The 23,655-nt window shown below is 27.9% G+C and overlaps 5 protein-coding genes across 6 annotated transcripts; all 5 read right to left on the reverse strand.

Annotated features, from left to right (window-relative positions):
- Positions 1 to 264: 264 nt before the first annotated feature.
- LOC145752747 (uncharacterized) lies at positions 265 to 4,449 on the reverse strand. 2 transcript variants are annotated; one of them, XM_082569079.1, is made up of 14 exons: positions 4,237 to 4,449; positions 3,987 to 4,168; positions 3,501 to 3,743; positions 3,280 to 3,440; positions 3,107 to 3,217; positions 2,858 to 3,044; positions 2,441 to 2,667; positions 2,277 to 2,385; positions 2,097 to 2,211; positions 1,915 to 2,036; positions 1,734 to 1,848; positions 1,519 to 1,663; positions 1,341 to 1,421; positions 265 to 1,270 (listed from the first exon to the last, which is right to left on the reverse strand). In XM_082569079.1, the coding sequence occupies exons 1-14, from the start codon at positions 4,319 to 4,321 to the stop codon at positions 763 to 765; spliced, it is 2,391 nt and encodes a 796-aa protein (XP_082425205.1). In that variant the 5' UTR covers positions 4,322 to 4,449; the 3' UTR covers positions 265 to 762. The 2 variants fall into 2 exon arrangements, with proteins under 2 accessions (XP_082425205.1, XP_082425206.1); XM_082569080.1 differs by having other exon boundaries at positions 1,120 to 1,259.
- An 817-nt stretch (positions 4,450 to 5,266) lies between these two features.
- LOC145753170 (dipeptidyl peptidase 9-like) lies at positions 5,267 to 15,660 on the reverse strand. Its single transcript, XM_082569570.1, has 20 exons — positions 14,069 to 15,660; positions 13,527 to 13,688; positions 12,831 to 13,008; positions 12,518 to 12,628; positions 11,794 to 11,901; positions 11,049 to 11,110; positions 10,665 to 10,765; positions 10,363 to 10,561; positions 9,522 to 9,684; positions 9,244 to 9,320; positions 8,997 to 9,067; positions 8,566 to 8,647; positions 8,067 to 8,178; positions 7,409 to 7,554; positions 6,974 to 7,120; positions 6,682 to 6,784; positions 6,442 to 6,491; positions 5,955 to 6,097; positions 5,677 to 5,788; positions 5,267 to 5,530 (listed from the first exon to the last, which is right to left on the reverse strand). Exons 1-20 carry the CDS (start codon positions 14,414 to 14,416, stop codon positions 5,438 to 5,440), a joined length of 2,568 nt encoding a protein of 855 aa, XP_082425696.1. The 5' UTR covers positions 14,417 to 15,660; the 3' UTR covers positions 5,267 to 5,437.
- A 221-nt stretch (positions 15,661 to 15,881) lies between these two features.
- LOC145751875 (solute carrier family 35 member H1-like) lies at positions 15,882 to 20,162 on the reverse strand. The gene is made up of 9 exons (XM_082568003.1): positions 19,951 to 20,162; positions 19,603 to 19,750; positions 19,161 to 19,224; positions 18,783 to 18,855; positions 18,386 to 18,554; positions 17,809 to 17,892; positions 17,376 to 17,551; positions 16,567 to 16,705; positions 15,882 to 16,463 (listed from the first exon to the last, which is right to left on the reverse strand). The coding sequence occupies exons 1-9, from the start codon at positions 20,116 to 20,118 to the stop codon at positions 16,357 to 16,359; spliced, it is 1,128 nt and encodes a 375-aa protein (XP_082424129.1). The 5' UTR covers positions 20,119 to 20,162; the 3' UTR covers positions 15,882 to 16,356.
- A 246-nt stretch (positions 20,163 to 20,408) lies between these two features.
- LOC145751877 (putative monothiol glutaredoxin ycf64-like) lies at positions 20,409 to 21,011 on the reverse strand. The gene has a single exon (XM_082568006.1). It carries the CDS (start codon positions 20,889 to 20,891, stop codon positions 20,409 to 20,411), a length of 483 nt encoding a protein of 160 aa, XP_082424132.1. The 5' UTR covers positions 20,892 to 21,011.
- LOC145751876 (uncharacterized) lies at positions 20,904 to 22,557 on the reverse strand. The gene has a single exon (XM_082568004.1). It carries the CDS (start codon positions 21,684 to 21,686, stop codon positions 21,063 to 21,065), a length of 624 nt encoding a protein of 207 aa, XP_082424130.1. The 5' UTR covers positions 21,687 to 22,557; the 3' UTR covers positions 20,904 to 21,062.
- Positions 22,558 to 23,655: the final 1,098 nt, after the last annotated feature.

Genomic DNA, 23,655 nt, shown 5'->3' on the forward strand with positions numbered 1-23,655 from the left:
TGATTTTTGCATATAACCAGAATAAAGGTTTTCTTATTTTTTTAAATTAATAGATCGACCATTTAAAAATGATATATCAAAGTGTATGTCAAAAAAGTGTGAATTGTTATGAAGAGCAAATAATTTGGAGCAAATAATTTGTCAGTAACGGGGTAAAAACTATTCAGCTTGTTCTTTGATGTCATAATCGGTATATTACACTACCAATTGTTTTAATTTTTAGGGAACATTTTTATTTTCCTCAATATAAGCTGAAGGGCAACATCTTACGGCCTTTAAAATGCAAGTTAAAAATAACAACATAGAAAATAACAACAACTGCATTTAACTTGATTTCCAAAATTTTGGTACCAAATCAATATGTTTGCAGCTTTTTTAACCAAATATAAAAATTGTTTTTGCACAGTTTTAACAACAGCGGTCTACAAACCTTTTTACATCAAATCACGACTAGAGAAAAAAACGACTTCTTGTAAAGCTGAAACACAAAACATTCAACCAGCCGCAGCTATCGTTTAGTTTTCTCTAAATTAACTCATGTACGAATTGAAAAAGAATTCTGTTTCCGATTATTTATTGTGTAGCACATATTTTATGGATAGTTGAAATTTGTATTTAATCCCAAATATATCTTCGAAATAAATCAAACATTGAGTTAAGTTTGAACAACAGATCTGCTGATAAGATAACTTTAAGTCTGATATTGATTTTGCTCACTCCCCGGAATTAACATGATCGAGCCAAAGTTTATTTTTTTATTTTTTAGTATGTGTTAATAGGTGGTACTTGTTTTTTTGGCGGGAACTTATGCAATCGCCGTATACGATCTGCCACTAACGGAGGTAGCTTGTTGGGTCTTTGTGTCACGTTATCTTTCGTAATTTTATATATTTTTTTCTTTCGACCTTTGGTTCTATTTGGAGCAATAGTTCCAGCTTTTGGTATTTGCCTGACTTGATTTCGACGCTCACCGGGTTCTGGGCGGACCCCAGGCAAATTTGGTTGCACGACTTGATTTCGTCCCCCATTACGTTCTGGGCGGACTTCAGGCATATGCAGTTGCACGACTTGATTTCGTACCTCATTAGGTTCTGGGCGGACTCCAGGCATATGCAGTTGCACGATTAGATTTCGTCCCCCATTAGGTTCTGGGCGGACTTCAGGCATCAGTTGCACAACTTGATTTTGTCCCTCGTTAGCTACTGGGCGGACTCTAGGCATATGCAGTTGCTCAACTTGATTTCGACCCTCATGAAGTTCTGCGCGAACACTAAGGCGATCAAAAATGTTATAAATTTTGAAATATTTATTGATAACATAGTTTTAAGTTTTTTACAAACCGTCTATCCCCTAAAACTTTCGCTCGATACATGAATCCAAAAAAAATCCCAATAGGTAAAACCAACAAGAAAAGAAAATATCTGAGTAAAATTAGGAAGTTTATTAAAATTTATAATACATGCTATTTAAAAAAAAAATTATGTTTTGCTAAAATCAGACAAGTTATTTTAATCTCACAAGTATTCTGGTGGCGGTTGTGGTGATGCTGGTAAACAACTTATATAATGTTGATTTCCAGTAGAAGTAATATCAGAACAATTTAATAAATTAGATCTTTCATCGCATTCGCCTGGTGCATAGCATTCAGTTAATATTTGGGAATCTAAAAATATTTTTTTAAATTTTCAATTATGTTTTTGCATTCAGAACGCTTTTATAACATAATTACAAACGGGAAGGAGTTGTGCCAAAATGTAAAATTGCACCCTGGTCAGCTTTCCACAAGATAGCGCTTCCGAGCTCCGCTATAATTTGAGTATTGTTGTTTGCGTTAGGATGAAATCGGACCTAAAACATTTAGTTCAAATTAAAATATACCTTTTTTGTTAATTTTTTTTAAAAGTAAATACTTACACTTATATTGGATAACGGGGGCAAAAGCAAAACTTTCAAAAAATCCCCAATTTTTTGATATTCCAATAAACTGGAGTTTACTCCGATTGTGTAATTCGGAGTAAAACACTGAGTTTGTGCTTCTAAATTTAAGTTTTTTTTTAAACATAAATTTTAAAACTTAAATTATAGATTCTTTTTACCTTGGGTAAATCCAACATATTGAACCTCGCAAGAAAGGCCTTGTTCGTTGTAATATGACCAGGAGTTACCATATTCATAAACAAAAGGACCTGTATATTCGTTGTAACTGTATACCTATAATCACATTTAATTATAATTGGAACTTCCATTAGGCTGGAATTTTACCTGAATTGTAATACCTGAATTGGAAAACTTGTAAAGTACACGGCTTGCCATTGAGTTGGATCGGCATTAAAAATATTCCACATTTGCGATACATTACCAGGAGTCGATGCCAAATACGAAAGTCTAAATAATTATTTTTTTAAACTATGATTTTACGTTTAACCAAGTTAAAACTTACCCAAATGTGGAATTTATAACGCCACGATTAATTAAATTGGTGGGAGAAAATTCCACGTCGTAAATTGTGACAATTTGCTCCCTAACATTCGCGGGAGTTCGGTTAGTAAGATTGTATTCTAAAAAGTTCTGGTATGAGTCCGGCCCAGAAACATTAATATTAAATAACAATCCTTGAAATCGATTAATAATTCCCTGGTTTTCGATCAAAATTGGATCGGAAATTACCTGTTAGTTTAATAAATATGTTTAATAAAGATTGGCATTACGACATAGACAACCAGCTGACCTTAAATAACTTATCTGGGTAATAGGAAGTTAATAAGGTTATCATAGGTATTTTATGTTTAATTATATTTGTTTATTGTTGATAAAAAAATTCCCAAATCAAAACATTTTATAGAATAATAGTACTAACCTCATATAAACCTTTTTTGTGACAAATGACAATCCAATCTACAGTTGAGCCTGGTGCCAACAAAGTTCGATTAAATATTAAATCACGTGGCTGAGCATAATACAATGCATCTTTGGCAATTTCTTTGACCAAACAACTTCCATTTAGTCTAAGCTCAACGACATCAGTCGATCCCGCGTTCACAATTCTTAATTGCCAAAAAAAAATATTTAGCATATTAATAAATTTAGTTGTTTTTATATTCTTTACCGAAATCTTGTTTCAACTCCAGTTGAAAGAGGTAAATTTGGTTCAATCTCGCCGTTTACCGTTAAATAGTTGACTGAAGACTGCAAACAATTTTCCTCAACTTCGCTGTTGCTTTAAAATATCAAGATTTTAAATAATGTCAAAAAATTGTATTTGCTTTTTATGTAAATTACCGAAAAATGTCGCCAACTTGATTTTGTAAATTAACAAAATTCGGGAAAGTTCTGCCATATTGAAAAGTAGACTGAATCAAAACCTGAACCTCCGGGAGCCCAAAATAAGGATTTCCCACAACATCTTTAACAATTAGCATCCCACTTATACCAGAATCGACCTAAAAATCATACTATTTTTTTAATAAAATAAACTTAAAATTATTAGATAATGTTTAAACCTGAAAAGCTGAAGTTCCCTGCTTTCCAGCTCGATAGATAAAAGTTCCCTCTCGGAATCTGCCTAATAAAAGCAATGTCTGATAGTCGACCAATGTTGTCTTATCTGGCAAAATTTCTATATTAAAAATGACCGGATTGTGGACGATCGGTCCTTCAATTAAACTTGCTCCGCCAAAATGAAGAATTGTCGAATTAACCGCGACTTGTGTAAAGGATGATACACTGTCACTAAGCGTGTTTGTCTAAATGCATTTTTTAAAAACATTTTTGTTTTGTTTTTAACGATGGTATAGAAAATACCTACTACCAAGTTTTGTTTAATAAATTTATATTAAAAAAATACAGACCCTGTGATATAACTTATATAAAGTTATTTATGCGTAATTTAACAGCGCAAAACTTTTTACACAAACAACTCTGTTACATCGTATTTTAACCTAATAAGAACCTAATTAATTTAAATACGCAAACTTAACATATTTTACCACGTTCAAACAAATGCGAAATCCAGGTTTTACGTTTAATGTTGGACCCGCTATCTGTTGATTGATTACTCGTCTCAGAAAAGAAACATTGAATCTATCAAACCTAGAAATGCCAATAGTAATTGGTACAGCACTCAGACAATTTTTATCGTCAAAATACAATTGATCTGGGTGTGAAAACTCTGTTAAAAATAGTTTGTTTTTTAATTGATATTTTGTTTAATTGATAACTGATGTCATCATGAATTACCTTTTCTTGGAAACTGACGAGGTTGGCAACTACCGTAAACATGATTAATTCCAATCAGACACATTAAAGCAACAATACTGAACATTTTGTTTTTTGTTAAAAAAACTTCAAAAAAGAATTTTCTCAATAAAAATATAACCTTGTCTGTTTGAGAATTTAATTTCTTTACTGGCCAATATTTGACTTCTATAATGTTTTGCAGTCAGGTTTTTAAATTAGTTTTTCTATTACGACAGCCTTTAATTATAATCTAGCAAGCAAATAAATAGAAATTGAAATAATAGAATCGCGTTTACTATCTCATGTTTCACTCTTTTACCAGTGTCAGTTTCACATAATTTTATTGTGATCACATTAACAATTGTTTATAAAATTTGTTGTCATCATAAACTTACAAGTTTACAATCACGTTATATTAAACAACGACTTAGGTAGTTAAAAACAATCTTCAACAATCACTAGTTTTGGAGACCATGTCATAACCTTGAATTAATTAATGAAACGGATTAAAATAAAAACAAAAAATGATTTTTAATAAGGTAATGACTATATCATGTTTTAAATTACAATTGTAACTTTGTTATTTTTTCCACCACAACAATACAAAGTTAATTGTATATTTTTTTCTAAAAAACAAAACAATAGTCTCGTAACGCTTGGCCAGCGTTTTTATGAACGCAACTCTAATCTGTAACTTCTGTAAGTAATTTTTGAAAACTAGAATTGATAATATTTAAAATTTACAAAGTCAACCAAGGGCAAGGTCAGTGTAACAAACGTTTCTTTGTGGTATAGGTCGTCGAGTCAGCCTTTCCACACAATAAAAAGAAAAATAGTTGTATAAAAAAACAATTACGGTGCTTTTATTTTTTTTTAGTTTCAGCTCATTATAATTGTTCGTATTTTTATAAAATTATATTAATAAACATTAAATTTATATAGCAGTTTTGCAAAAAACTAACCTAAACAAAATATTCTTTAGTTTTTTTTATTTTTTTTACACTTAGGTATTTAGTCATTTGTTTTTTAGGCAAAAAAAGAAGATATTTTAAGGTTATTGTAATAAACATTTTATTAGTCTGCTTTAAATGCGCATAAAAAGTCCATATTAGCACGAAAAATAAATAAAAAGTTATGTTTACATTAAAATAAATACAGGCACTTGATAAAAACACAAAGTTTTTTTTCATGATTAAAAATGCTATAAATTTCGTTGGAGAAAGGAAATAACAGCGACCTCAAAATGTTCGTTCGATTCCGGATTTCGAATTCCGTGTCGTTCGCTGGGATACACCTGGAATTTATTGGGAAAAAATTTTTTCTGTTACAAAAACAACAAAATTGCAAACTTTTGTGTAAATATTGTGTTTGTAAATTTTCGAACATTTAAAAAAGTAGAAATTTTATTATTGTTCTTTATTTAAAAAAATTTATAATTACTTGTAGCTGGTAGGGTTTACAATTCTTAATTAACGCATTAACAAGTAAAGCTGTATGGACAAAGTGGACGTTTTCATCAATTAATCCATGGACAAGTAGTAATCGATTTGGCCTAAAATTGTTAATTTTGTTATAATTAAAAACCTTTTAATGATATAATAAGAAAAAGTTTTATAAATAATAATATTACTTCTATTTTGCATAATGTTCAATCTTCTGCTTTTGATTATACAAAATTTTTTTAAATTTTTATTAAATGAAAAATTTAAAATGCTTACTCATCCGGAAAGGAATCGACATGGGTTAACACTGATCCCTCTTTATATCCTCTTGAATTATTAGAAGGTGTAGACATATATCGTTCAGTATACCCAGTATCGTAATTCTCCCAACATACAACTGGAGCTCCAGCAACAGAAACCTAAATATTTGAATACATATTTCAAAATAAAAAAATCCATTTGTGGTAAACAGGTAAATGCCAAATGTTAGTTGTAAGTTTTTATTATATTCTAACAATTATAGTTCTTTACAGGTTGTAAAGCAGCAATTAAACAATAATTTAAATGAACCATAATAAACCATATGTTTAAAAATCTTGTCAATAAAGTAATGTTAGTATTTTTTGATATAAATAATCATATTAACTATACAGTTAGTATTAGACAAATTATCAACGTTTTGTTTTAAACTTTATCTTTAAAAAATGTCAATATATTAAAGATTAAATTCACATTTTTGTTGTTTTTTTATTTTGGAACTTACCTTAAAAATATCAGGTCTTTGTGCAATTCCCATCAAAGACAAGTAACCTCCTGAAATAAATTTGTTGTTAAACGCAAAGATGTAACATAGAAAACTTAAGAATATAAACTTTATTATAATTTTAAAAAAAAGTAAAAACAATATTAAATTTAAAAGAAATTAAAAACTTTGTATATATCATAAAGGGTGTAATAAAACAACATGTGAACCTATAAGCATTCACAATTAAAAAAAAAATACCGTATGACCATCCATGAATTGCTACTCTGCTTAAATCAATAAAATCAACTTTTGAGGCCAAGTATTCCAACCCTTCAACTTGGTCGGCTATTTCTACTTGTCCCTGTTTAAAACAAACAATTTACAGACTAAAAATTGATAAAAATTGCCATTTATAAGTTGATTTACTGGTTGCATTAGAAAAATCAATCAACAAACAAAAAAAATTATGAAGCTGCTTTATATACTTTCATTTTTTACAACCTGATCTTAGTTTGCAAAAAAAATATTTATTGAAAAAATAAGTATGAACCATTTTATGCTTGATGTGAGACTCAAACTGTAGACCTCTGTGAGTTGAACCTCTACCGTCTATAGTCACAACAACATAACCTAATGCTGACAATGTGGAAAGTCGTTGGTGACGCAACCCTTTAAATGAATTACTCACCAACTGCACCTTTGATAAAATAAATTTATATTAAATAAAGTGATATAGGATTCTTAAATGGAGTTCTTCCTGATCACAAAAGTTATAATTTTCAAACCAATTAAATAATTATTTTAATTAATTATTATAAACAAAGTAAAACCAAAATAAATATATTTTAACTTTAAAAAAAAAATTGTAAACATAGAAATAGAAACAGCTTGGAATCTTAAAAATATACTTTAACTACAATGTTGAACAATCTTCTAAAAATTAAGAATGTATATTAAACAAAAAATAAGAATTACTTTTACTTACATGAGGACCACCATAGACATACAACACGGTCGGATATTTTCTCCCACTTTCCATGTTTACCGGTTTAATATAAAACCCATGGAGTACATCCTTGTTTGTGTTCACAAAACTAAATAATTCTGGTGCGACATAATCTGGTGACAATGCTAAAAATATTTCATGTGTGAATGTAGTTTTAAGTTTGGCAATTTTTACCATAACTTAGTTATTTATATACTGTGGTTGCACAAAAACTTAACTTTTATGCAATTAATGCTATTTAGATTTAATAATTGTAATATGAATACAAGAAACAAGTGTATATATACAGGATATAAAAATTTCTAAATAAAAAAATGTTTTAGGTTATTTTATTTGCATATGAATCAGTATTCTGTTCTAATTTACTATTTTTTGATGCAACAATATGCTTTTCAGCGATGACAATTAAAAAAAATGTTTTTTTAAATAATTGCTAAAAGAAAAATGTTTGTTGCAAAATAAACTTTTGTGTGCCATTAAATATATTATGAGGTGTTTTAAACAGCAAGCCTAGAACAGTTATTTCTTTGAAGAAAGTTTATCTAAAATATAACTATAAAATACTCCCATCTAAAACCACTTTTAAAAAGATAAAAAATTTAAAGCGTGGAAAATTTTTTAAACTTTTTTTTTCTACCTTGTGGTTCAAGCAAGTTAACAACAGCATTCGGTCTTCGATCTAGATTGTAAACTTTTGCCGAATATAATTCTTTAATACTACTTGATACTGTCACTAAGTGTTGACAATCCTGATAAAATAATGTTTTGTTCATTTTGAGTTTTAGTTTGTTTATTATGTATATATCATTATCCTCGATGTGGGAAGGTCGAATGCGCAACCTAAACATAGAGTAACATCAGTTACTCCAGCCCAGTCTTGAGTTGCCTTTAGCAGTTTGGAATATTATATAGAATACAATTGCCTGGTAATTATCCTGCTGATTAAGTGCTGGTTTAAAAGGAGTTCATATCAATTATAGCGCCTTACTCAAGGGCACTACAGCATGAGAGCAGTGGGGATTAAACCAAAAACCTCATGTGTAAGGTGGCAAGTATTCTTACAACTAAACCATGCTGCCGGTTGTTGTTATGCAAGTTATTGAAAGTAGTTTCATTTAAAAATTCAATAAACAAACCTTGCTAATAGAAACAGAATGAGAGAATGAGGTTTGAGTGATACGAACAGGGGGGTTTGGTGAAGTGTAATATGTACAATATCTAAACAAATTTTTTTGTATATATATCTCCGAAAACTATTTTACCAAATAAAAGTTTGACTGAAATTCATATGATCGATTGTATTTATACCATCCGACCCTATATTTTTTAAAAAAAATTTAATTTCAAAAATATACTGGCCGGATGTTAGTAAAACAATTTTGCCACAAAAAGTTTCTGTTACAGGAGCAGATGCTGGATACCATATTATTTGTATATATTTATAAATTTTTCTGCTTTGTAAACTTTGTTTATTTGTATAAATATGTTTTACAAATAGCAAACTATTTGTGGTTAATTAAAAAGGCTACAAAAACATTTTTTTTCTATAACTTGTAAAAAAACTTACAAATGTGTTTCCAGAACAGAATCTTTCAATCCCATGAAGTAAATTTTTTTGTTAGTTTCGTCGACCCACAACTAGAAAAATAATTTTAAATTTGGAATTTAAAAAAAAACTAGGATGTTTTAAACTGTGTAAACAATAAACTTACAAAAAAACAATTATATTATGATGATTTAAATGTCGACAACAGGGTGGGGTTATCGACTAGTTTTAAGAATTGCTAAAAGATTAATTAAAATTAAAAATTTACCGAATTATTTACTTCCAATACTTCCCAAATACCTGAAGTTAACGGAGTTAGAGTTGTTAAACAATATCTTGATTCACCTAAAAAATATAAATATTAACATACATTGATTCAAAAAAAATTATCTATTTGATTTAGTTTTATATATTAGATTGCAATAAAAAACCCGATGAAGTAAAATCAAAATAAGAAGTTAAGTGATTAAGTTTAAGTTGCCATACAATATAAAATTGAAGTAATATTAAGAAAATTAAATTTAAAAAACAACTGAATAAACCAACCATCTACTAAATCTCCAGTACTATGTCTTTTAGCTCCAGCTCCCCTTTTAAAATTACAATCCACAAAATAAAGATGCCTATGACCAGTGTGCTCACTTGCCCATATAAAACTAATCTCATCCGAATTACTTTGATTTTTAAAAAAGTGAAACGTGTCATTGACCTGCAAAATTTAAAAAAAAATTAAATTAAAATAGAAAAATATTATGTGTATATATATTTATTCCCTTTAAAACGAAATTTAACTAAAAGATTTTGCTATGTGATGTCTTTATTTAAACTGTATAGTGTTTAAAAATGCATTTTAAAATACTTTTATCGTTTAAAATATGCCTGATTCCTTAAAACTAAACTGTCCATAACAATACAAGATTGTATTGAAAATTGTTTGCTGTTAGTATTGGTGTTTACATATTTTTTAAAAATAATACTCGTTTACTTTAATAATTAAATTTTAAGGAAAATGCCTAAAGTTTAAATTCAAATTTCCTTACAACGTCCTAGGAAGTATAGCATCAAAGTTGTAACCTTAAATTAGCCATGCCATTGTCGCAAAAGTATTTTTAATAACATTTTAAAACTTAGTGCAGCTTTAATAATTATATCTTTTATAACCAAATTTGCAGTTAAGTTACTATTTTAGTCAAACATTTAAATAATATTTTAAACATTTGTTTAAATATTGTAATTTCAATTTTAAATTCGAAAATTGTAAATAAATAATACTTCTATATTTTTTAAAAGCCAACTTTTTGTATGTGTTTATTTTTTCCGTATAAAAAGTTATTTTAATTCAAAACAAAAATTTTGTAAAAATAATGTAACATTTTTTTATCCTCACATTAATCCAGACATCTGAGATTTCTTCATAAAGAATTTTCACGCTTGGTTGGTTTTGTGGTTCGACATTCATTTCAATGTCGTTTTCATCCAGAATAATTTGTGGGGTCATAGGGGTCACAACCTTGTCAAATCGGCCAAGTGGAACATAAATGATGGTCGACCGAAGTTGCTTCCTATCAAGTAATTGAGCCCAGATTCTAAAATAATATTAAAAATAGTTTTTATTTAATTATGTTGAATATAATTTTATTTTTTAAATAAATTTACTTATTGTTGAAAATATTTATGAAAAAAACTTACCCCCGACCATCGGGTAACCAACCAACCCTTACAATATATTCTAACCAAGGAAATATTTCTTTTAACGATTCAGATAATTTATAAGTCACAGGGTTTACGATCTGAATAAAAACGATAATTTGTATATAAATAAGCTTAGTGGACAAATTATTAATTTATTTGTATGTAAGTCCGATATAAAGTCCTTAAAAATAAAAAAGAACAATTTGCAGTACTAGGGTATTACAACAGATAAATATAAGTTACAAATTTTAATACTAAAACAAAGTGCAGCTTCTTGCAATGTAAAATTATTAAAAACATTCTGCTGAATGAGTTTTTAACAAAGGTTTTAACCTGATTCTTAAATCAAAATTTTAAACAATTAAAAGTTAGATACATTACCTTCCCTTCTTCAGTTGTGTTAAATTCAATTAATCTTAAACTAACACTTGCATTTGCTGTTCCTAAATATTTTAAATTTGACTTTATCAAAAAAAAAAATAGGTTTAATGTTATAAGTTATTTAGATCTTAAAAAAATGACTTTAATTATTATTCGTGCCCAAATAAACAGATACAAAGTTTTAGATAAAAATGTTAATATTAGGGTCAAAAAACTTGCTTTTATATAAATGTATGAAGGGTTTTAGATCGCATTTAAAATTTCATTAATTTAAGTGTCATAGATAGTCTGCAATATTATTTTGAAACTATACTTTAAAAAAGAATTTTTATCATAATAAATTTAAATTAAAATTGCAAAAATTGTTTTAGATACCCTTTTAAATATGTATTTTTTAACTCCAATTACAGTCAGTTTTCTAAGAAATTAAGATTTAATTTTTATTGCATTTTTTAGCACAAAATGTTCATGTTTCTATGTTAAATGTTAGGATAAAAAAGGCCTTATCCACACTCCTTAAATTTATAAAATTGAGCAGTTTAAGGTAAATTAGTTTAAAAAGGGAGTTCGCCAGAAACTGTTTAGTTCGCTTGCATTACCTTTTTAAAAAAATTGTTGATAACGCCACTTTTAAAAAAAAAAATTAAATATACATAAAGAATATACAGCATAATACTTAAATTTTAAAATAACTTTTTGTTTATTAATTTAATTAATATTTTTAGGTTTATGAATTACTATTCACCTGATTTTGGATATCTGTATGAGTCAGCGTGCGAAGTTATAGGATTAGAAATTTTGAGAATTTCAACATTTGATTCGTCCACTAATTCATACAATATCCTATGTTGCCCTAAATATTAAAAATTGTTAATTATTATGGTGTTATATTCAATATAAGCCTTTACACTTAAACAAAGGGAATATAAATGCAATTTTTAAGGCTATTTCAATCTTGTTTTACAAAAAGACAATAATCAAACAGGCCATAAAAAAGGTTTACATAACTTTTCAACTAATTTTTTTTTTTTTGTATATATCTTTATCCTCGATGTGGGAAAGTCTGATTAAGTGCTGGCTCAGCAGGAGTTATACCGTTTATAGCACCCTACTCAAGGGCGTTACATCATGAGAGCAGTGGGGATTTCTTACTACTGCACAACGCTGCCGGTGAAAGTAATATAACTTTCATTTTGTTTATTTTATTATACTCAAGGCAAAAAGGACCAACTTCAAAGACTTTACAAGGAATAATTTTCGCCAGCATATTTTCAACATTAGGAAATCAACACAAATCAATAAAACATGGCTATTTATAAAAAAACAACCACGCTTATATAAGAATTAGGGATGGGCTAAAATCCAAATTACTCGGATTCGACGAGCCCGAGTATTTTGTCGCGTTACTCGGCCGAGTCCGAGTACTCGGGTATGACGTTAAAATCAACAAAAAAATCATAGAAACAAACCTAGTTCAGTGTTAGGTTGCCACCAGTATCCAGTATAGCGATCAAACTCCTCCTGAACGATATAACTAGCTACTCCTGCTGATATTGGTAGAGGAGTAACTGTATTTAAACCTAAACATTAAAAATAAATTAGTAAAATTATGCCAGGCAGGAAAATACATTGTACATTATTTACCAGAAAAGAATGTAACTATTATAAATATTGAACAATAAAATTAAAAAAAAACTAATAAAAAGGTCCTCAGTTAAACAGGTTTTATTTGTCACTTTACCTGGCAAGAAAAACTATATAAACATAAAAACTAAAACTAACCACTTTTAGAATCATGAGTGAATGTTAATCTCACTTCACCGCCCTCTTGTGTGTTTGTTACCCAAATGTCGTTGTTATGTACAAAAGCCACCAGGTGGGGCTCATTTGGGGATATTTTTGGATCCATTCTGCACCCTGAACATTGAGTCGATATTTCAACTGGTTCAATTGCACTTGACTGCAAAAAATTAGAACTTTAGAAACAATTTACTGTGTTTAAAACTGCAAGAGACAGTAATTTCATTATTTTCAAGTAACAAATACAACAATGGTAAAAATCAGAACTAATGTAATGGAACTCTACTTATACTTAAAATAAATAGAATATAATGTATTTTAATAAATCAAATATACACATCTAAAGTTTTTTAAAAAAAAATTTTAATGTTGACATAAAAAGCTTTTAAAGCAAACTTTACAAACCAACTACTCATATTATATGATGTTAAAACATCTTAAAACAATTATGCTTACTTTTTTATCAACAACAAAAAAATCGAAATCAATACTTTATCATTAAAAGTTAAATATGTAAAGATATACAAATTGTTTCACCCAAATTTTTTTGTTGACTACAAATGGAAAACTATTAAAAATAAATTGTTTCCAAACCAGATGACCGCAACTTTAACATGACCTTTGCAACATAAATACCGCAAAAAATTCTCTACGCCTCGTGGAATATTTCATAATCACCGTGCCAATATCTTCGAGGTTAATCATGAAAAGAGATCCTGATGCCGGAAACAAAATTTTGGAGAAGGAAACTTGAAAAGAAGTAATTCCATGAATGGAAAGTCGTTTTCTCTCCCTCATTAATTCTTCTTCCTTTGAATATTTTCCAACATGCATACCCGCCTGTGAAGTTTTACATGTTAGTCACAGATTTTACATTTTATTTTTTTTTTAATCAAAAAAAAATGTATATATAGCCTATACACAATTCAGCTAGTATGACAAAAAACTTTCATTCTTATAAAAATCCTATGTTTTTATAAAAAGCGCCTTATGAATTCATTAAAAAATATTTATTTGCTCAAGCCAGTGTAACAGTTTAATGTTTTATTGATCTGATAAATTTAAATAATTAAACATAACTTTAGAGTGTTTTCTCAATTAACATATTTACACTTATATATTTTTTTAAATGTAATTAATGATATATGTACTTAAAATCATGAAAACTGCTTAAACAAAAGTTAAAATACAAATATCAAAATAAATAATAAACTCATAACCTGAAAAAAACCAAGAACGGGTTTCCACTCCACTGGTTTATCCAAGAAATCTGGATCATGATTTTTTGGAACATCAATATAAAGAAGAGTGTTTTCTCTTTGTCCATGCAACACTCCAAGAAATAAGAGTCTAGTCGCCACATTATTATTACCACTAGGAGGATCAACAAACACAAAATCATGAAGAATTTTGTTCGCAAATTGGGAATGCGTTTTGCGCAGTCCGTGAACCAATTTTTTAATGCCCTGCCATGAAGATGGAATTTCATTTGTTCTGTTGTTTTCACTTCGATCTGGACTGTTGTTTTTCATGTTAACTTCACTTATAAGTTGGTGAGAGGAGGCCATGGTATAACTCTTAACACTGAACTTTTAAAATAAAAACAATATATATACTGTTTAAATTTAAATTAATTCAAACACAAATACGAACTATTTACAAACACAAACACGAACTATTATCACATCATGCACTATCACACTCAACAAGCAGAAAAACATTAATCTACCATTTTTTTATATTTATTATTCTCGGTCTGGGAAGGGCTACTTAACGACCTAAACATAGAGTAACATCAGTTACCCCGACCCAGCCTTGAGTTGCCTTTAAAATGTTGGAATATTATTGAATATAATTGCCCGATAATTAAGCTGCTGGTTTTACAGAAGTTCATATTGTTTATGGTGCCTTTACTCAAGGGCGCTACAGCATGAGAGCAGTGGGGATTATATCAAGTTTTTTGACCATTACACCACGCTGCCAGATCACGCCAGCTTTTATAATGAAATAATGGTATCACTTGTAACCCTTAAGCCCCACTGTTAAATTTAACAACTTTTCAACAATTTATTCATGGGTTAGTAAAAATAATTTTTTTTGTCAGTGTTCCAAATATTTTCTATTATTAATGTCTAAATATAAATCAAAATCTGCATATGTGAAAATTCAAATTTAAAAACCCTAAATCTATAAATTCTGTCGTGATTGTCAATTGTTAAACAATTTCTAACATTTACAGATTTATGACCTGTCACTATTATTATCTTATATTAGAACAAGGCCAATATACTAGGGCGATTTGTTAATGTAATTAAATAAGAATGATAATAATTTAACTTCTGCATGTTAATTTCCATAATTTAAAATTAACAAGAAAAATGAACCAATGCAGGAGTCCTACTAATTTCTGCAAAGGACCGAACAGGCCCGCACTAAACCGCCGGACCGTAATTGGCCTGTCTAATTACCGCACAGGACCACACCAGACCGTACAAGACCATAAATAAAGTATCGAATTATCCCACAGGACCATACATAAGTGTGTATTAACTGCAAAGAACCACACAGACATATAAGCAACGCCATGGATCCAGATAAAGTATCTAATTACGGCACAGGACCAAACAGAGACTGTCAAAATACCGCACATGACAACACAGGTAACAAATCAATTGGCATTGGTTGGTTATCTGTATGATTCTGTGCGATATTAACACACAAAAACATTATAACTGACCACATATAAAGTGCCCTATTACCGCATGGGACCACACGTGTAGTTAACCAAGACCAAATAAATATTTACGAAGCTTCTAATTATCGAACAGAACTTCAAAACCAATTATTGCCAACGACAACACACACAACACACTGACTTTCAACTACTACAGACATAGATATCACGAGTTTACAGATTTTATTTTACTTTTTAAATTAATATTTTTAGACCGAAAGAAACTGTTTACACAAAAAGAAAATTCAACTAAAATTAAAAAAAACATATCTCCAAACTAAACCCGACAATAAAAAATATAAAAAAAGCTTAATATTTTATTGCACCACATAAGAATAAGTTAAAACAATTACTATAATAAATATGGATGAAATAAAAGAGCAACTACTTTGTGGTATTAAATGCCTTTAAACAACATAAAAATTCAAATAAGAAAAAAAACTATTCGTACTACGAATAACATTTGGTACCATGCTTAAGTCAGAATAAAAGTTACACACTTTTGGCACAGTTAAAGTATAACAATTTTTCATAATTGTGTATTAATACAGTAAAACTTAATATCACATATGATAGATCTCCTTAAATATTTGTGGCAATTGTTTAATTTATACTAACTGTTTATAAAAACAATATAAACAGATTTTACCCAAATATTAAAATTTCCTAAAAAAGTTAAAAAAAGATTATATTAGGCCAAAACAAATTAAAGTACTTTTTGTTTACCTATAAGATACAATTTGTAAATATGCAAAACAACTTTTAGGATAGTTGTTATCTAATATTATTATGCTTGATGTTAAATAGTTCGTTTTCACTTTCTGAATCTGACCAATTATCCCCAAGTAAATTCATTTGTATCGAGTCAGTTTCATTGATATCTAAATAAACATTTAATATTTTACACTTTAAAGAAATAATATAAATTATTAAAAAAAACTGTATAGTTTTTTCGTAAAAATTTATTATTTTTAAAATTTTTACCTTTTTCCTTTTCTTTATTAATAAATTTAAGAATAACATGAAGTATTATTCCCATCATACAAACTATAAACCCAATCCAGTTTAGTAAAGTTAAGTGATCTCCATTTTTTGCTGTTGCCAGCAATAAAATTGCTATTTCCTAATAAAAATTTTCAGTTGGTAAAAAAATATTTTAACCAATCCTAAAAAGTATTTTTAAAATGCTGATTAGGTTTACTACTAAATTCAATAAAAGTATAAGAAAACAAAATAATAAAAAAAAAGTATTATTAAGATCAGTGGCATAGGCAGGATGTAAACCGGGGGGTGCCAAAAGAAGCTCATACCACTGCTAGGGGGGGACGGGGTCATGTTTCCTGCCAAATTTTTTTGAAATAAGGTGCCTAAATCACTCCATTTTAGACCCTTGAACAGTTTTGAAAGGACTGATTCTTATTTTAATTAATTTTAGAAATTTTGCCGTTTTTTTAAAACAAAACTACCAAAAAAATTTCAATTAGGTCTGACATCATGAATATTTCATCTATGACATCACAATCGGTTCGTATATATATCAGTTATTTTAATACTCAGATTCTGTTATACAAAAGGTTGTTTCTTTGTTAACGAAGAATTTAAATTTTGCTGTACATGTATGTAATGACAAATCTGTAAACGTTTACCCCCCCAACAAAAAAATTAAAAAACTCTTCAGTTCTCAGCGATTTGCAAAAATGGCAAAATTACAACCATGTGGCCACGCCACTAGTTAAGGTGTTTACACCACAGAAAATGATTTAAATTGTAAAAAATAATATTGCATAACTTACTTTAAAAATTCCACAAACGGAAACAGTGATAGATGAAGTGTTAGTAAGAAGTAAATATTCAGAAAAACTTAACATAAAAGCAATAAAGCCCCCCGCTAATATCATATACAGTGAGGGTAACATTTCATTTATGTCAACATAACCAAACATTTGGCGTGTTGTGAAAAATCCAAGTCCTGGAAGATATATATATGATAAATTAATAATGATTTTAAGAGGTATACATTGCATACATATATTTGTTAATTACTTAAACAAAATGTAATATTAAATTTAAAAAATGGTGAGATAATATTTATTAAATTTAATTGTGTAAAGTTAATAAAATATGCATCACAGGGGTCTAATCAATTAAAACTATATAACACTGTTTCAAAAAAAATTTTGCTATATAAAGTAGTAACACATTTTAAAATAAAACAAATAAGTTTACCTTCATGTGCAAGAGCTAGTGGAAACAAACCAATAAACATTGTTGGTTGTAAATGATATAACAAATCTATCGGGTTACTAAGACCTAAAAATAAATAAATAAATACTAATTAAATATGTATCATCTTAAAAATAAGACATTTCAGACCTCATAAAGCTTTGTTTCTTAAAATAAAAAAATTGTTTATGCAAGCAAACTTAGTTACACAATTTCTTTATTTAGTATAAAATAAAGAAAGATTGTCAATTAAAAAAAAATTATATAAAAAACCAATTAAACTTTTTATTCAAAATACTTTTTCCTTACTTACTAACATATTTTCAGTAAATAAACCCTAGGTTTTATTTTTTTTGTCATGGGTTAAATGTTCACTGCATTCATGGTTAAACCTTAAAGTGAGGTAAAAAAAGCTAAACTAACAACTTCTGCTAAGTCACAAACTAATTAGTAAGTTAACTATTACCATTAATTAAAGATTATATAAGGGTAACATATGCTACTGTTTCTGAGGCTGTAAAGTCGGCCTTTTCACATAAAGGCAAAATCAAAATAAAAAAAGAAATTTAGCAAAACAGACCTAACTCTTTCTTCTGCGTAAGAATTTGACTCAGTGTCCACCTTATTCCTCCCAAGAAAGATGCACTTAAGCAGAGAATAAAACCCTCCAAGTTAAACTGAGTTGATTCAAACACAAACATGAATAAACCTCCAGATACAAACAGCACAACAAATATAAGCGAGCATCTCTGCAGAAAGTTTAAAATAAATATTACAGTAATTTACTTGGGAAGTCGCCAGGGTGTAGAAGATAGGTGGTGGGGTTTAATAGACTTAAACAAATAAAAAAAAATATAAAATTTGTTTAATATTTGAGTTACAACAACTAGTAAGCCTCACACAGTTTAAATTTCCTAAAACACCTTAATTAGATGGCTTATATTTTTATTAAAACATACCACAAAAAATTAACTTACTGGTTTTTCCAGTTTAAATAAAATTGCAAATCCAAGAATAAAAATAATACAAGTTGATTTTATCATGGTGTATCTGCAGAAAAATAAAATAAATAAAATGTATTGTCAAATTATGTTACAGTAAAATTGGTTCATATATATAAAAATGACGTAAACCATTTAACAAAAAAATAAATAAATTTAATATAACATTTAAATATATCTTTTGTACATTTTTATCCCCAACTTAATGGCCTAAATGTTAAGTAACTTTCACTACCCACCGCCAGTCTCAATTTTTTTGCAGTTCAAGCAGTAATTAATTATAATTGCCAAAAAATTATCTTGAAGACAGTGAAATTATGTAACAATAATTAAACAAAATGAAAAAAAACTTACAAAGAGACAGTGATAAACAAAAAACTCCAATTTGAGAATCCAATGTCAAGTGAACTAATTATACCTAGAGTTAAAGAATTTATATATATTAGGAAATGTATTTTTTGTGCAATGTTCATGTTCGAAAAAAAAACTGGTAAAAAGCTAATACATGTATTTAATTATTTTCTTTAGTTCATTTGATCTTTCAGGTCAGAAAAAAAAACTTTCTATAAATTGACTACCTTTTAAGAAATAGAAATGATTTTTACATATGCTTAGAAATAATAGCACTATTAGTTATATAAATAAACAGAAACTACCCAAAAAAAGTACCCCTTGGTAACTTAACAAAAAATAATACCTATAAATACATAAAAAAATAGTTATTAAACTAAACATTTATCCATAAAATTTAATTCTTTAAAGAATTAAAAAGTAATTTTTAATAACATCTACCTACCAGTAACAAAAACTTTTTTTATATAAACTCCCCAAGTTAAAGTGACTGTTATTTTTCGACATCTTGAAAACAATAATCGAAATATTCCTGATAATATAAAAACTGAGAGAAAATGTATACAAGTCGATATCAAAGGAAATTTGAATGACTAAAAAAAATAAAAACAGATTTTATAAAAATAAAATAATGCAAAATGGCAGAATTTTAATTTAAATAAAAAAATATTTTATTTATACAATGAAAAAAGAATAAAGTAAATTAAACATTAGTTTCAAAAAACTAAAATTAGCTTAAATGTATATATATACTTTTATTAATTTAAAATATAAAGAATAAATGGAAACAAACCTTAAACATCCATTTGTTATAAAAAGTTAATCCAATTGAGAATATATAATAAAACCCAACCAAACCAATAACCCTAAACACTTCCTTACAATTTTTTGTGCAATTTGTTGACCTTTTCTGTTTTGTTTGTGAATTTAAACTTATTCCTAACTTTTTTAATTCAACCATAATGTAATCTGAAAAAAAATTTAAACATTATTATTGTGCGAAAAACATCAATTTAAAAAAAAAAACTAAAATACAAACAAATAATAAAATACCCCACATTTTAAAATAAAATAACTTTTTGATATTTTAGTATCCAAAAAACCTTGAACTGATTTAAAAAAATTAATTAAATTTTTTTATTATATGAGGATTGTACAAAATTCTTCTTTTATGACAACAAAATATATTACCAAATTTTGGCTAAAAATATTGATGAAAAGTTTTATTTAAAAACGTAGAAAAAAAAAATTCTATTCTGTTTTTTTATCAAGTAAAGCTGATCGAATTCCAACAGATTTTAACTCTTCAATTAATTCCCCATTTTGGTGCATTTGCAACAATATGTCACAACCACCAACAAATTCTTTATTAATGTAAATCTGAGGTATTGTAGGCCAATCACTAAACTTTTTGATTCCAGATCTCAATTCCTCATCTTCTAAAATATTGTGAGAGTCATATTCTACTTCGTGCATTCTTAAAATTTGGACAACAGCATTTGAGAAACCACACATTGGTTGATCTGGGACTCCTTTCATAAACACAACAACTTTGTTGTTGTTGATCAACTTATTTATTCGATTTGACACATTTGTTGTATCATTGTTGTTTGTGGAGTACCTCGTTGTTAAAATGTTTGGTTTTAATTGGATTGAATTGTTTGTAAAATGTGACGAAATTCTTAAATAATTTCGACTTTTTGCAAAAATGCTCCTAGTTATTACAGAACTCATTTTTATATACTATCTGAAAAAGATCACAAATCATAACAAACAATTAAAAATTTAGAAATTTTTAAGATATTGGCTGTAAACAATTTTTATGTTATTGTTTTAATATTTATTAAAGCAGAAATCAATCAAAATTAGAAAAAATAATCATAACATAATCTTCAAAAAAAATATTTATTCTATAATTGGATCTCCATATTTATTATATCGAATTTTTGGTAACTCATTGGGTTTCTCATTTTCTTTAACACCTTCAAACTCTCTTATTTCAGTTTTAGTTTTATTTGATTCTAGCGATGGGGGATTTCTAAATTTTTGTGCTCGATTTGCTTCTCGTAAATCTGAGTAGGAAAGAAATGTTTTTTTATCTTCACCTTCTCCATATGTCACAGTGACATTAGGTGGGGAATTATCTTCAGGATCCTGTTTTACTGTATGAGAATTTGCATTGTAACCCGGCAAGTTTTGATAAGTTTGTGTTAAAAGGATACGAACTTGTGAATTTTCAGGTAGCTCATCAATAAGACGTTTTCTAGCAATCGGCATGTAACTTAACCGGCCAAAAAGATTTCCTGCAATTCCAGCTCCAAATACCATGCTCCATTTCAGTATAGGGGACATTTTTGGGGCTTTTTTTGCAAGCCCCCATAAAGTAGATCCGCCTAATATAAGACCTAAAGGATAACCTCGATACAGAGCGGATTCTGTACGAAGCTTTTGAATTAACATTTTTTCTTGGGCGGTACAATCTTCGGCATTGATCACCATTTTTAAATTTCTAAATAAAAATATATACATTTAAACAAAAAACTCAAATTTTAACACAAATTAGTTAACTCGAAAGTTTGTTAAACCTTAGTCTAATTTGTATATAAAAGGCATAAAAAATAAACCTAAAAACAAAAATACCAGTCGCAGTAAGAACGTAAATCACAACAACATTAAAATACAGTTGTATAAAACAAGTTATATATGCCAAAAAAAATTAAACTACTCTGTTTTTATATCCAGTCAATAAGGGAAGCTAAACTTTAAGGCCCAAACCAAATATATATATATAAACACAAATACTTTTGGACTTTAACTAAACTTTGGAAATTAAAATAGGATAACAACTGTTTACAGGTATTTATAAAAAAAGATCACAAAATATTATCCGATTCACTTAATATAATTTGATCCATGAGGAATTAAAATTTAGAAAATAAAAAATAAAGAAACAAAAAATAAAAAAAATTATGAAAGAACAGAAATTAAACATAATAAAGAGGGAAAATCTTAAAAAGTAAAACTCTGAAGTAGCATTTCTTTAACAATTTTCATTCCACTATTTTAAGCAACCTGATAGTAACGACACAAACCCATTTAAAATAATTGGAGCTGGCAAATGTACCCTTTACCTACAGACTTGGCATTAAAATACCCAAAAATGCATTGTTACATAAGTGAAAGTTTAGGACAAACTCAAATAATTACTGCTTTTTATTTTCTATAAAGGTTTTTACTGTAAAAACAGACAAACAGAAAGAAAGAAGACCCTAGACACTAGAGTTGTACTATAAATCAACAATTATTTCTAATGACTAAATTTAACCCTTAATTTTTCTTACGTTAATAATTTTACATTTTGTTGTGACTTATGGACGTGTATATAAACAGATATGCTTAACTTTAGTGTTTTTTGCGGGGACGCGGAATTTGAGGGAATGGAAAATGAAGGAACGGAAAATAAAGGAACGGAAAATGAAGGAACGGAAAGTGAAGGAACGGAAAATGAAGGAACCGGAAAATGAAGGAACGGAAAATGAGGAAACCGGAAAATGAAGGAACGGAAAATGAGGAACCGGAAAATAAAGGAACGGAAAATGAAGGAACCGGAAAATGAAGGAACGGAATATGAAGGAAACGGAAAATAAGGGAACCGGAAAATAAAGGAAAGCCAAAAAGGAGTGGGCGGAATCTAAAAATATAAAACGCGGAAATAGCGCTATAGATTTATTTCGGAATGCTGTCATTTAATCTAAAACTAAATACTGACAATAAAACAATTCTTTCTAACTTAAACTTACCCATAAATTATTATGGTTCGAAATCTTAGATTTCGAAACATATTGTTATTGTCATTATATTTATTATTATTGTTTTTATTCTTACTAGTCCGAATTTTGGTTCAAAATAACTTTTGTTCTAGTACTTTAAAGGTTTTGAAATTTTAGTATGTTGTTTGTCATAATAAAGTTTTCTGATTCTTCTATTTTCAAAATTGAATTATCACTAATTACTAATTAATAGGTGTTTGTTTATTAAAATTTAAAGGTTGTCTTATTTTTTTAAATCTTGGTCAATTGTGTATCATGATATTAGTTAAATAAAAACAAGTTAAAAAAATAATTTTCGTATGTTTTACATATTTAATAGCTTGTTTATTTATTAAAAATTAGTTATTGTTATTAAAGCGCAGAATAATGAAAAAAATTTAATTTTTTAGTCTAATTATTAAAAAAAGGTATACGTAATATTTGTTTAATTAGTTCAGGTAATATTTTTAATTAGGTAATGTTTATGCATAAATTTATTCCCAATAAAGAATAATTTTAAAAATAATCAAATAACTTCGAATCATTTTTTATTTATCAAATAAATCTAGTTTTTATTAAAAATGACTACCTAATTAATCAAGTTAATTACAAAAATTTTAAATGTCTTGGTCATTGACGTTTTTTATTTGAAGGAACCGAAGTAATTTAATGTAAATAGTTAAAGTACT

The sequence above is a fragment of the Corella eumyota genome, chromosome 5, assembly GCF_963082875.1.
Source record: "Corella eumyota chromosome 5, kaCorEumy4.1, whole genome shotgun sequence".
Classification (NCBI taxonomy): Eukaryota; Metazoa; Chordata; class Ascidiacea; order Phlebobranchia; family Corellidae; genus Corella; species Corella eumyota.